The sequence below is a fragment of the Peromyscus leucopus genome, chromosome 15 (assembly GCF_004664715.2).
Source record: "Peromyscus leucopus breed LL Stock chromosome 15, UCI_PerLeu_2.1, whole genome shotgun sequence".
Lineage (NCBI taxonomy): Eukaryota > Metazoa > Chordata > Mammalia > Rodentia > Cricetidae > Peromyscus > Peromyscus leucopus.
Genome location: NC_051076.1, coordinates 60,435,880 through 60,450,846, shown reverse-complemented (window position 1 = coordinate 60,450,846; position 14,967 = coordinate 60,435,880). Strand labels below are relative to the sequence as shown.

At 39.7% G+C, this 14,967-nt stretch overlaps 1 protein-coding gene across 1 annotated transcript in view; it reads right to left on the bottom strand.

The window, feature by feature from the left end:
• Positions 1–3,683: 3,683 nt before the first annotated feature.
• Positions 3,684–14,967, bottom strand: part of Dars1 (aspartyl-tRNA synthetase 1) — a 52,654-nt gene continuing 41,370 nt past the window's right edge. Inside the window, exons 10-16 of the mRNA XM_028874958.2 lie at positions 13,205–13,352; positions 11,607–11,753; positions 8,773–8,815; positions 7,934–8,014; positions 6,554–6,665; positions 6,335–6,406; positions 3,684–4,315 (exon numbers count right to left, since the gene is read on the bottom strand). Of these exons, the coding sequence (XP_028730791.1) occupies positions 4,224–4,315; positions 6,335–6,406; positions 6,554–6,665; positions 7,934–8,014; positions 8,773–8,815; positions 11,607–11,753; positions 13,205–13,352 (695 nt within the window). The 3' untranslated portion in view covers positions 3,684–4,223. The remainder of the gene's footprint in view (positions 4,316–6,334; positions 6,407–6,553; positions 6,666–7,933; positions 8,015–8,772; positions 8,816–11,606; positions 11,754–13,204; positions 13,353–14,967) is intronic.

Genomic DNA, 14,967 nt, shown 5'->3' with positions numbered 1-14,967 from the left:
CTATGTTCATAGCAGCATTATTTATAATAGCCAGAACCTGGAAACAATCTAGATGCCCCTCAGTTGAAGAATGGCTAAAGAAAATGTGGTACATTTACATAATGGAGTATTACTCAGCAGTTAAAAAAATGACATCATGAAATTTGCAGGCAAATGGAAGGAACTAGAAAAAAAAAAAAAACATTCTGAGCGAGGTAACCCAGACCCAAGACAAACGTGGTATGTACTCACTCATAGGTGAATATTAGATGTAAAGCAAAGGATAACCAGGCCACAATCCACAGCCCCAGAGAAGCTAGGAAACAAGGAGGGCCCAAAGACAGACACATAGATTTCCCTGGGAAGGGGAAATAGAAAAGATCTCTTAAGCAAAACTGGGGGGTGGGGGTGGGTGGCTAGAGGGGATGGGAACATGAGGGATTAGGTTGGGCCCAAGATGGATGGGGAGAATAATGAAAGAGTTATCTTTTTTTTTTTTTTTTTTTTTTTTTTTTGTTTTTTGGTTTTTTGAGACAGGGTTTCTCTGTGTAGCTTTGGAGCCTGTCCTGGAACTCACTCTGTAGCCCAGGCTGGCCTTGAACTTAAGAGACCTGCCTTGATCTGCCTCCAGAGTGCTGGGACTAAAGTCATGCGCCACCACCGGCTAGAGTTATCTTGATGGGGGTGCATTTTGGGATTAGGGAGAAACCTGTTGCCAGGGAAATTCCCAGGAATCCACAAGGATGACCCCATCTAAGACTACTAGCAATAAGGGAAAGGGTGTCTGAACTGGCCTTCCCCTGTAATCAGATTGATGACTATCCTAATTGTCATCATAGAGCCTTCATTCAGGAACTGATGGAAGCAGATGCAGAGACCACAGCTAAGCACTGGGCCAAACTCCAGGAGTCCTATTGAAGAGAGACAGGAAGGACTGTACGAACCAGGGGGGGTCAAGGTCATGACAGGGGAACCCATAGAGACAGCTGACCTGAGCTAGTGAGAGCTCACTGACTCTGGACCAACTGCTAGGGAGTCTGCATGGGACTGACCTAGGCCTTCTGCATGTCTGACAGTTGTATAGCTTGTTCTGTTTGTGAGGCTCCTAGCAGTGGGATCAGGACCAATCTTTGGTGCTTGAACTGGCTTTTAGGAACTCATTCCCCATGCTGGGTTGCCTCGCCCAACCTTGATGTAGGCAGAGGAGCTTGGTCTTGCTGCAACTGGATGTGCCATGCTTTGTTGACTGCTATGGGAGGCCTGCCCCTTCCTGAATGGAGATGGAGGCAGGGAATGAGAGGAGGGGAGGGAAGGGAAATGTGGTTGGTATGTAAAATAAACAAAAAAGTATATAATAAAAAATTATTGTATTAAGAAAAAATTTCATACAACATATCCAACTCCTCCCAGAATCTTTCTGCCTAGCAAATTGCATGCCTTTCTTTCTCTTTAGAAAACAAACAAGTAAACAAACAAAAAAACAAACCAGAATTAAAAAAGAAAACACAGACTTATAAGCCCCATTAAAAACACAAAATTGGTAACCATAATATACAAGCAAAAGACCAGTAAGACAAAAATGCCCAAATAAGGCAATGCTATAAAAATACCACTGAGCTCGTTTTGAGTTGTTCATCACGGCCGGGCATGGGGCCTACCCTTCTGTGTGGTTAATATGCCCAAGACAACCTACTGGAGTAAGTTTTTCCTTTCCAAGTGGATGTCAGTTGGAGATAGCTTCCTGGTTAGGGATGGGAGCTTGTGTCTATTCCCCCTCTAAGCACTGAGACTGTTGGCTTGAACCTGTGCAGACCCTATGCATACTGTCTGCATTCCTGTTCATCAGCCCAGCTGTGTCTGGAAGAGTGTTTCCTTGGTGTCATCCACTCCTCTGGCTCTCACAGTCCTTCCTCCTCCTTTTCTAATTCACTTCCTGAACCCTGAAGAGAGGAGTTTGGTGAAGACATCCCATTTACTATTTAGTGCTCCAAAAAATCTCTCCCTGTCTGCACTGTGTCCAGGTGTGGGTGTCTGTTACTTCCCATCCACTGTAAAAAGCTTCTCTGAGGTAAGCCTATTTCCCCCTTTGAGACAGGGTCTTGTTGGTGATTGCAGCCCTGGCTGGAATCAAACTTCAGATGCTTTTGCCTCCACCTTTTTAGTGTTGAGACTAATTATATAAAGATGTGTATCACCAGATCTGGCTAATCAGAGGAAACACATTTTTATACTCTGATTTTGAGACAATCTGTTGTAGCTCAGGATGGCCTGAAACTCCCTTTGTAGCTGATGATAGTCCTGAACTTCTGATCTTTCTGTTTCTATCCCTAAATGTTTAGTTACAGGCATACACAATTCTTGGTTTATACAGTGCTGGGGATTCAAACCAGGGCTTCATACAAGCACTCTACTGACTTTGTTGTAGATCAATGCCTTCAACATGTCTCCTAATTGAAATGTTAACTTTTCTTTTTTTTTTTTGGTTTTTCAAGACAGGGTTTCTCTGTGTAGTTTTGGTGCCTGTCCTGGATCTCGCTCTGTGGACCAGGCTGGCCTCGAACTCACAGAGATCCTTCTGGCTCTGTCTCCTGAGTACTGGGATTAAAGGTGTGTGCCACTGCCGCCCGGCCTGAAGTGTTACCTCTTTGGGAACATCTAGACCCACAGACTAGCAATAGGAAGGATGAACAAATTCTCAATTGAATCCCTCACTTGAGAGATGATGAGCTGAGCCACTTCTGTGTCCTGAACCCCTGCAGTTTACTTAATGCTGACTACAAATTTGAAATTGCTTGCAAAGGCATCTGGCGCCCTCTCAATGAACAGTAGCATCTTGGTACTCTGACCAAGCCTTCAGAAAGTCCTATCATCACTCTTTTAATAAAGCAGGAGTGTTCTAACTTACGTTTCAATTATGATGTCATCTACATCCATAGCTATTTACATGCACATACATACATAGATTCTCTGTCCTCCCTCTATAGGATCTCTCAGCAGAAATCCCCAAAGAGGTGGAGATGAAGGGATAAAGGGCATGCTGGCTTGGAGGGCTTGAAGCTTTGGATTCACCTACGGTCAAGCTTGAGAAAGCACATACAGGAGTTTAGCTAAAAGTCAGCTTCTATCTGTAGACCCCAAGGTATTGTTTTTGCTTTGTGGTAAAGTGGGACTCAGTTGGAACTCAGGGTTCCAACAAGTTTTATGAGCCCTGGTTGTCTCTAGAACAAGCTTTACAGGCAGGAGAGAAAATGTAACTGGAACATGTGTTGTGTCTTAGGCTAAGGCACACTGCTACCCCTTTCCAGGTGAGCACAGCATCAACTCCTGCTTGGCCGACAGGACACTGGAGCTGTGCCCAGTGTGTAGTGACCATGACAGATCAGTTCATTCTGGTGCATTCTCTCTCAAGGCAACCAATATACACTAAGATATTTACATGTCTGCATGTTTCTGTTACTCTCCCACGACTTTCTTTTCTTTGGAGACAGACAGACTCAAGGAGCAGAGGATGATCTTGAACTGCTGACCCTCCCATTCCCACATTCCTAATGCTGGGATTCCAGACACATGCTGTCATGTACCCTTGGCTCCGTATCACTTTTCATGTCTAATATTTGCATAAGGCCAGTTTCATTTTCATTTTCCCAATGTATATATGCTAACAACCACTCATAAAATCAGATTTTTATGAAGTCACACAAAACTATCATTAGCTTTAAGTTTTTATTGAATTTCAACCTCAGAATTTAACAATGTTTAGGTGTTATTGTTTCTAGCCAATGTTCTTACTTGCTTCACATGATTTCTGCAGTAACTTTTAAGAACTCATATTTTAATTTTCCATGACATATCGATTTTATATATATTAAAATCTTGGGTTATTTCTTCAATTCTTTTTTCGTAGTGTCAAGAGTTAAAAACTCAAATACCAAAAATTTAGGATATTAGTACTGTGGCCACCATAATAGAGAAAAGAAAAAAAAATTATACCATCTTAAACTGCTTAAATTCTCAACATTTCCTATAGTTTTTAAACATAGAAACGTCTTATTAAAATGTTCAAGCATTTCCTATTGAGACATGTCTAAAGTTTAAAATGTTTTTTCTTAAATTAATCCGTACTGAACTACTTAAAAAATAATCGAGGCACCTTAGTATAAGACAGTTATTCTCCTGCACATCTAAAGTACCTCAGGTACAACCTGATGAATAGCAGATTATTGGAGAGAATAAAAAGTGTGGCTTTAAGGTGTGAGTCGTTTGGGGTCACGAGGGAACATCGATGTCTGACGTACATTATGCAATCCTAAAAACAGCATCGTCACCCTTTCCAACCCTGTGAACAAGAAAATGACAGTTAATCTCTTTTTTGAAAACCTCTCAATTACCAGTTCTAATAGCGTTTTGGTCGAACATACATTTCACTTTATAAAATATCTATAAAAACCCAGTAACTCTGTACTTTTAAACATTCTATTTAAATATACTATTAAATATTCCTTTTCTCCACTTTAAAATACCAGCAAAGTAGAAATCACACAGAATTGCCCTTCTGCAATTGGCTTATTTATTCATAATCTCCACAGTTCATCTATGGTATAGCACATATCAAAATATCTTTCTTTCCTTCCTTCTTTCTTTGTTTCACTGTGTAATAGCCTTGGCTGTTCTGGAACTCCAGGCTGTAGACCAGGCTGGCCTTGAACTCACAGAGATCTGCCTGCCTCTGCCTCCCGAGTGCTGGGATTAAAGGTATTTGCTGCCATGCCCTGCAAAATTTCTTTTTAACACCGACTGGCTATATGGGTTAAACATCTTATTCCAGAAATCCAAATGTTCTAAAATCTGAAATTTTGGGAGCATCAAGCAGCACTCAAGGATCTCAATGGTAAAGTCTATGAAATTATTCCAAAACCCAAGAAAATACAAATCTGAAATACCTCTGGTCCTGATCATGTCAGACAGGGGGATCCTTAACCAGTACCACATTCTGCTGGCTCATTTACCCATGATGGACACCTGGCTACAGTCATGTCTCAGCTACTATGAAGATTATGTATGCACAAATATTTCTTTGTTGTGTCATTTCCAATTCTTTTGGGCACACACCAAAATTGGAATCATAAATCATATAGTAATTCTTTCTTTAGTGTATATACATAGAAGTGGACTGTTGGATCCTATGGTAAATGAATCTCTATGTTTGAGGAACTATAATCCTGTTTTCCACAGTGGGCACACTGACCCTCCACATTCTTTCTAGTGATAATTATTATATGTTAAGGTGGCAGCCATCCTAGCTTGAAGGTGTACCTCACCAATGACCGGTGCTGCTAAGTATCTGCTCACGTGCTCACCAACCATCTGCATCTTCTTTTGAAGAAATTTCTGTTGGGTCCTTTGCCCATTTTGAATTTGAGTTTTATTTATTCTGGATATTCACCTCTTATCAAATATACGACCTGTAAATATTTGTTCCCATCACTTGGGCTGCCTTTTTACTTTTTTTTTATAACTTTAGAAATTTATATAATTACATGTCTGTGTGTATGCACATGTCTTCAGGTGCCTGTGAGGCCCCTGATGTGGGTGCTGGGAACTCAACTCCAGCTGACTGTAACCTTAGCTCTCTCTCTGGCCCCCTTTTACTTTCTTTCCCCAGTTGCCCCTTGCTCCCAAGTTGGTGCTGGGGATCAAATCCAGGGACTGTGCAGACAAGGCAAGCACTGAGTTATATACTATCATTGCCTTTTCTCCGTTATAAGTGCTGGGGGTCAAACCTAGCCTTGTACACAAAATTTTCCCTAAGTTAAATGGGACACACCTTGCTGTGTGTGTGCCATAGTCACGATATCTAAGAAAGCATGGCCAAATCCGGTGTCCTGATGTTTATGCTCAGTTTTCTTCTACAAGTTTTATAGTGTTAGGCTTTTCATTTAGGTCTGTGATCCATTTTGGGTTATTCTTTTTATCTGGAGTTAGGTAAGGGTTTAACTTTCTTCTTTGACATGAAAATGTTAATTTGTTCTAATCACTGGGAATGTTACTGTCCTACGATCTTTACAAATTACTTGTCTTTATTTGCATATATGTGTGTGTGAGCATGCGTGAGTTTATGTGCCCTCCTATGTGTGCGGGAGCCTGATGAGGCCAGAAGAAGGTATCTGGTCCCCTGAAACTGGAGTTTTAGATGGCTGTGAGCTGCTATATGGGTGATGGGAATTGAACTCAGGTCCTCTGCAAGAGCAGCAAGTTCTCTTACCCACAGAGTCATCATTCTAGCCCTCTTCTATAGCCTTTAACTTTGTTTTTCACTAGCATTTACAGAATTATTGATAAGCAACAGCAGTATTACCAATGCCTCCACCAGCATGAGGAGGGGCTCCAAATCGGAAGGAATCAATGTAAGCTTTGATTTTTTCCAAATCTATAAAAAGAAAACATAATTTATCACATTATAAAAAAATATTACTACAATGAAGATTTGTGGAAAAGATTTATGAGACAACTTTAGGATGTTTACAATCTGTTACTTTCAAAATATACACTGTTCTAAATATTTTACATTACTTACCAATTCCATGGTGCAAAGCTCTCTCTGTTAGCAACTGAGGATCATGTATTCTTTGTGCTCCAGACAATATTTCTTCTCCTCTCATGAACATATCATAAGAGTTGGAGTGTTTCTGCAGAAGAAGTACTGTGTTATCACACTTTTCCCACAATAAACATGTGGGGAGAAAAATCTATGCTATGCTGTCATTCCCTGGTTAATGATTACCCTTCCACACCAATTCCTTTCTACAGCAGAACTGCTAAGGGCAAGTTTGTTCTCTGTTCAGATGTCCATTCTCTTTCTACCATACCTCCTAATAACCAGAATACCAACCACATCTAAAGCAGCAGTGCTGCTTCTTATTTTACTTTATTGCCTAAAACGTTTTAAAATATAATATGAATTTTGGTCAGTTTTGAATGCCAATTATCAATAAGTAAGTAGTCTATTTAGGAAAACTTTGAAGGAAAGTTAACTAAAACTGAGTCAAGCTATGCCTGACTTGTGGCCTATCAGGCATTTGATATTAACAGTTTTAACTTTCACATAAACAATGGCTCTAATTTCCAGATCACTTCAGCATTGCCTAAACTTGTTATAAATGCTGACCTCTGAACCTGCTCCAGATCAGAGATTTGGAACCCGAAGGCTAGGACTCTGCATGTGTTTCAAAAGCCCTCCAGTCTGGTGCTGGTGGCGTACACCTGGGAAGCCGAGGCAGGCAGACACCTGAGTTCCAGGCTGGCTTAGTCTACATTGCAAGTTCCAGGTCAATCAGAGATACACAGTAAGACCTTGTATTAGAAAAAAAGGAAAAAAAAAAAAACAAAACAAACCCAACCACAAGCTCCTCAGATGGTTCATGCATACTAAAGGCTTGAACCACTGCAAAATAAAAAGCTGTAACACATCTGGATTACTAACTCCTTTTCTTCCCCCTCTAGACATTGTTTCTCTGTGAAACAGTCCTGGCTGTCCTGGAACTTGCTCTTTTGCTCTGTATACCAGGCTGGCCTTGAACTCACAGAGATTCACCTGCCTCTGCCTCCCAAGTGCTGGGATTTAAAGACGTGCGCCACCACTTCCTGGCTTACTAATTCCTAAAATGTAAAGTAAGCTTTGATTTTCTTCAAATCTATTAAAGCACAATTTACCACCTTTGTATAGAAATTAGAAAGGTGAATTCCCAGTTCAAAGCCAACACTGAGATTCTTGCTCAACTCTGAGTATCAAGTACTATATTTAGCATTTATGGCCCCAATAAATCTTTAGGAAAAATGACCTAGAAACAGGATTTTAATTTAGGTTCTCAGGACTAATTTGCTATAGCATCCAAATGTGGTTTATAGAAAGTTCTTTCTTCCCCACAAATAGGTGATTTGAAGTCAAGTTACTCACAGGATTTCTTGGGTCAGGCATGGTATAGAAAGGTCTTACAGCCAATGGATATTTATCAAGAACATAAAAGTCTGTATCATACTATTAAAAGAAAGAAACTATGTTAAGTCTATATAATATTTTGTGGAAACTTTAAAATATCAATTATTATATTAACATAAAACCCCTGAATTATTTCCCCAATAATATAGCTTTTTTGTTTAGATATCCGAATGAAACTGGGTAATATATACTGAAATAAATACTGTTAAAGTGTTGGATATTTTCTTACTACCTCACAAGCTTATTAATTAAAGAGAAATTACATTTCAACTCCCATCTGACCCCATTCCCCTTTGTTAAAACTGCAGATGTGGACAATGACAGCCAGTGACAGACTGCTGAGACCGCATGCTCCAGGTCTAGCTAACACTGCAGACTTCAGAAAAACCGAACCAGCAGGGGGAGCTCAAGGACTTTCTATGCTTCATTAAATTAGTGTCCTTTAAAAGAACACAACAGGCTAAGCATCTATTTCCTTTGGCTTTAGTTTTAGAAAATAAGAGCAAGAGTCACAGGTAAGACCTTTTATAGTTTAGAGGCCTCTTCTCACTAATCTGACAATCTCAAGTGTCCTTTAAAGGCCCTTCAATATGACCACACAAATGTCACACACTGAATTAATCAAACTGTTGGTCAGAATCTGCCTAAACAGTTTTCCTTTTTCTAAGAACAAAAGTACAGCTCTCTTTAGTAACTCGAATGCCACTGTAAGAAGATGAAAGAATTTTCTGCTACTGCTGTCTCTCCTTAAGTACATTTCAGATTAAAGAAAAAGTCAACACACGTATGACTCCTACCTTTTCTTTTACCAAACGACCCAACAGCTTTTCATTTGGTGTACTGAAAAAGAAACATGAAACTAGTGTTTGAAGGTGAAACAGAAACTTTTTTTATTTTAGTTTTTCAAGACAAGGTCTCTTTATGTAGCCCTGGCTGTCCTGAACTCATTATGTAGACCAAGCTGGCCTTGAGATCTGCCCACCTCTGCCTCCCAAGTACTGGGATTAAAGAAGTATGCCACTGCCAGGCTTAAACAGAAACTTTTTGAACTTTTAGTATTTGTATTTAATTGTGTGTCTGTGAGTGGGTGTTGGAGTTACACAGGCAGTTGTGAAGAAGCCTGATGTGAGTGCTGGGAACTGAACTCACCATATCTGGAAGAGCACTCAGAGCTCTTAACCACTGAACTATCTCTCCAGTCCCCACCAAGTAATAACTTAAAATATTTTTTTTAAAAAAGATTTATTTATTTATTATACATACACTATTCTGCTTGTATGGATGCCTACAGGCCAGAAGAGGGCACCAGATCTCATTACAGATGGCTGTGAGCTAGCATGTGGTTGCTGGGAAATGAACTCAGAACCTCTGGAAGAACAGCCAGTGCTCTTAACCTCTGAGCCATCTCTCCAGCTCTTACTTTTTAAATTAGTAAGCCCCCCCCTTTTAATCTGAGGTTCTCAAAGGATAATAAACTTTGGCCCAAACACACTGTCAGCTGTTCACCCTGCTTTTTTAAGACAAGCACTTCAGGAAGCCATCCACAAGCTCACCTCCCTCAGCTACTTAGTGCAATATACACTGCTCCAATGATTACAACCAGGCAGAATTAAGCATTCCATTGACCCAGAAACAGGAGGGAAACGTTACTGTTTTCACTTTATTATAATTGTGTGAAATAAAATCCAGTGGGCTAGCACTGGAGGGTCTTGCCATTACATAATCTCCTTTTTTGTTAATTCACAAAGGTTTGTAATATGACAACCAGTATACCCAAGTCTTTAAAGGCAACCTGTGGCCAAGAAGTACCTTCTTTAGCACCTATCTTACTTAAGAACAATTCCTTAAATACCTAAAATATATTACTTGAATTGAACTAATTATAAAATTTATGGTTTCTTTTAGCAATAAGGAGTATGCTGAAAAATCGTATTTTTCTTTATTAAAACAAATAAATAATGCTCTAGGAGTAAAGTATGTTTTTTGGTGAAAAGAAGAAGGAAAAAAAGAGAGACAACCATCACCTTTCTCTTCCACATATCTACTATGCACTGCTGTGATGACTTAACTATTTTAACCAGGAACCTCTGAATGAAATGTATGCTGACAGCCATTTTCTCTCTATCTTTACTATGCAATATTCCTAAATTATAAGGAGTATAAATTAGATTTAGGTAACAAAATACAGCATAGTGGTAACATACAGACAGTATTTTTATGCCTAATTCTGTACAGGGTGAGATTTAGAATGTTCTTTACCCTTAAAAAAGAAGTAACGCCGGGCGTGGTGGCGCACGCCTTTAATCCCAGCACTCGGAGCAGAGCAGGCGAATCTCTGTGAGCCAGCTGGCTACAAGTGAGTTCAAGGAAAGCGCAAAGCTACACAGAGAAACCCTGTCTCAAAAAAAAAAAAAAAAAAAAAAAAAAAAAAGTAACATTACAAATAAAAATAATCATAGGCAAAAGCTGGGTGTGGTGGTGGTGCACACTTTTAATCCCAGCACTTGGGTGGCAGAGGAAGGCAGATTTCTGTGAGTTCGAGGCTAGCCTGGTCTACTAGTCAGCTCCAGGACAGCCAGGGCATAGTCCCTGTCTCGAACAAAACAAAACAGACTGGGGAAAAGTCTCCACACTCTTCTTTACTCTCTATTATTAGGTGGAGGACAGGGTCTTACATAAGTAAGTAAGGCTCCACCACTGAGCTATGCCCTTCACCCCCCTCCCTTTATCCATTATATACATTTTTTTGTTTTGTTTTTGTTTTTCGAGACAGGGTTTCTCAGTGTAGTTTTGTGCCTTTCCTGGAACTCACTTTGTAGAACAGGCTGGCCTCGAACTCACAGAGATCCGCCTGCCTCTGCCTCCTGAGTGCTGGGATTAAAGGCGCGTGCCACCATACCTGGTTATAAAATATTTGTAAAGTTTAAGAATACTAAGATTTTATTGTACGTGATGACTGTTTTGCCTGCATGTATTTATGTGTACTACATGAATGCCTGGTGCCCTGTAAGGCCATGGATCGATCCCCTAGAAGAGGAGTTAGAGACAGTTGTATGTAAGCCACCATCTGGGTACTAGGAACCAAACCTGGATCCTGTGAAAGAGCAAGTGCTCTGAACTGCAGAGCCATCTCTCCAGTCCTTAATATGTTTGTTTATTTATTTAAAAGGTTATTTATTTATGTATTTGTTGTGTGTGGCTGTTTGCCTGCATGTGTTCTTCGAAAGTAGCAAGACTCTTTAGATTCTTATCTGCTGAACCATCTCTCCAGATCCCCTCCTCAGTCATTTTGAGGTAGGGTCTCCTGAAGCTGCTCAGGCTGGCTCAGAGCTTGTTCTGCAGCCCAGGCGAGCTTTGAGTTAGTGACCCTCCTGTTCTTGCCTCCTGAGGACTTGATGTCACTGGCCTGAGCCACCAGGTCTGTCTTCCATTCGTCGAAGGGTTATAAATGGGAAGAAAAATGAAAATAATCCACAAAATTATTGAAGCCTAGGCAAACAATACTAAATATAATATTTTAATTTTTATCATGTAAAGCAGTATTATACAATATACCAAAGTTAACAGTTATCAGTTAGGCAAAATACATTAAACCTAAGCATTAGAGTTAAAAACCAGGCCAGGGACCAACCTTAGATCTTCCTCATCGCCCATCTCAACTCCTGCTTCTCTAAGCATAGCCAAGGCTTCACAATACTCCAGTCTCAAGGTTGGCTCCAAAAACTTGAATGGCTCACATGGGAACTGTTTATTCACAGTTTGAATTTCAGTCTGAAACCTGCATGTTCAATGTTTCAGTTAATAACATGTTCAACGTTTCTTCCACAAGAGGTCACTGTAAGCAATATACAGTATCAGTCTTTGAACCTGTACCAAGAAAAGCATTTCAAATTTCTAAGAATAAAGGTACTTAAAATGCTTAATTCTATTTCTTGGTTTCATGTTTTTTTTTTTAAACCACAGTGGCATTAAAGAATTACAATTTTTATTTTCAACTCCTATCAGCTAACATTGTTAGAAACATAAAATATCTATTTTGTGAAACATTAAAAAAAAATTGATTTTATCCTTAAACATTTCTTATCCTCAATGAAGAGGACACTACAGCTTGTCTGCCCTGTTCTGCCATTCCCACCATGCTTTCTAAGTTTTTTAAGGGGTGCTACTTCCTTCCTCCTGTGATGTCCCCACAGCACCTGCACAAAGTAGCCAAGACAACTGCAGAGAATTGTGTTTCTGTAGTGAGGGACACTTTCTCACTAGGTAGCCCTAGTTGACCTCACACTTGTAATCCTCCATCACTGTTTCAAATGCTGCCATTTAAAGGTATATGCCACCATACCTGGCTCAGAGATATTTTGAAAACATTTAGAAAAGCATTTGTTCAAATGTTTACGGATGAAATGATAGTAGAGATCTGATTCAAATAGGGGCAGGGGAAATGGGATCAATAAAAAAATAGCCATCGATTGACAATGGCTAAAACAAGGTGCTAAGTATATAGGGTTTGTTTGTGAGACTTAATGTTCTTAATTTAAAAATAAGGGCTGGAGAGATGGTTCAGTGGTTAAAAGCACACACTTCTCTTGCAGAGGACCTGAGTTCAGTTCCTAGTACCCACATCAGGTGGCTCAGACACACCTATAACTCTAGTTTCAGAGAACTTGACACTTTCTTCTAGACTCTGAGGACACTTGACTCACATAAACACATACTATCCCCGCATATGCATAATTAAATTCTAGGATTCTAGGCATGTGCCACACCTTGTACAGTAATTGATTTAGAAATGACTGTCTACCCTACTTATGTCTCTCAATGCTTTGAGTCATTGATAGTCTTTCATCGATATATTGCTGTGCAACACAAACATGAGCAGAATATGGCACACGGCTGACAGTCCAGATCACAACAGACAGAACAACAGATGGTTCCCAAATGACCTGTAAACTATAGGAAGAAGGCTGTTTTTCAAACTGTTGCTTTAAATTAAAGAGGTTAGTGACAAAACTGTCTAAGTTGACATAATTAGACACAATTATCTTGGTTCATTTCAAACGCTCAGAGAAAGAATTGATGTCTATAACAAGTTCTGGAAACTTTCTTAAACTATAAATGTGAAAAACAGAAAACAAAAAACTGTATCATCCCCTAACCAAAAAACAAACAAAACAAAAATTGCAATTGTTTTGAAATTAAGGCCACATCAAGATATTAAATAATTTTAACCTTTCTTGAAGTCCTTTGAATATTTGCACCAAGGTGTCAGCAATTTCTTCTACAACTTCATGGTAATGATAATTAAAAGCCATTTCAATATCCAAACCAACAAATTCAGTGAGATGTCTATGGGTATTGGAGTCTTCAGCTCTGAAAACTGTTAACCAAAGAAGAACAGCACAGTATTTTAAGTCTTGGGTAAGTGAGGACTTAAATGCAGAATTCCACTTGGCAGTGCCCAAGTGGTACCATCTTCCCAACCCCCCAGGTTGAGAGGGAGCACTGATAAGCCATCTGTTTCAGCATTCTCCCAGACAGCAAGTTCATTACAAACATCCAAGTCCTAGAGAGAAGCAGAACCAAATGCAAATTAATAAAAGAGGCTGTTGAGAACCCCTAGGGAATGCAAGATCCTGAGGCACCACCTCAATAATTAAAAACACACTCAATTATGACCAATATAGTGAGTTTGTCTCCATTTTATTAAAATATGGCTTAAGCAAAATGAAACTGCATAAATGAAGTAACATTATACACGTTCCAGCACCTCCCAGTCCAGCTCCTGCGCTCTCTGCAACTCGGCTGTCGTCTTTCTGACCTGCTCAACTCATCTTCACCCCACTGCCACATTACTATTCCCGTCACACATCCCTGCTTGGAAACTCACCTCCCAAATGGCTATTATAACAAGACATAAAATGACCAAAGTCTAAAGCCTTTCCACTTTTCCCTTCATCGAGCCTCTACCTGCAGTTTCTAACTACTCTTATTTTGGTTTCCTCCGGTAGCCATGCTTTTGACCTATGCTGTTCCCTCTACTAAAACACTGTCTCTGTTTTTATATACCCCACCAGGTCCTTAAAGCCCCCTTTAGTTTGAATTTTCTTTCATGGTGACTCCAGCAAACAGTTCTTCTGCACTGACTGTTAACCGTGTAGTACATTCTGATTCTTCTTTTTCTTTTGAGACAAGGTCTCACTCAGTAGTAGCCTTGACTGTCTACAACTGACAATGATCCTCCTGCCTCAGCCTCAGTGTAGGGTTACAGGCATGAGCCACCACATGACTCCCTGACACAGACTTAAAGATGCTATCACTTGGATGTATAAATCATGGAATTATTTTGCAATTCATATGCTTATTCCCTGTGACTGCTTTATGAATGTGTGGCTTATTCAGTGGCAGAGGCAGGGATTAACATTTGTTTCCTTCTCACTCAAGGCATGATCTGTAAACTAGGAGTTCCAGCAATTTTCACGGCAATGTACTACTAGAACCTGCATTTGGATCCCTCTCAGCATCTGAGAAGTGCTGCTGATTCTTCTAAAGACATGGTACCCAGCCTAGGAGTATGTGTGCAATGTACATCTGGCAAATAAAAAAATAATTAAAAAAACCTTCAGAAAATTTAAACACAATTATTTTTCTGTTTGTTTGTTTTTAGACAGGGTATTTCTATGTAACAGTCCTGCCTATCCTGAACTTGCTTTGTAGACCAGGCTGGCCTCGAATTCTCAGAGATCCACCTGATGCCTCTGCTTCCCAGGGGCTAGGATTAAAGGCATGCACTTCCACCACACAGTTAAAACATTTAATTTTTGTGCTAACTTCTCTATTAGCAAAAGCTTAAGCTTTGTTAAACTATCAAAAAACTTACATATAAAATAATTTGGTAAGTTGAAAAAATATTTCCTTTATTTTATGAATATAGATGTTTCCCCTTCATGTATGCTTTTCTATCATGTACATTCAGTGCTCACAAAGGCTAGAAC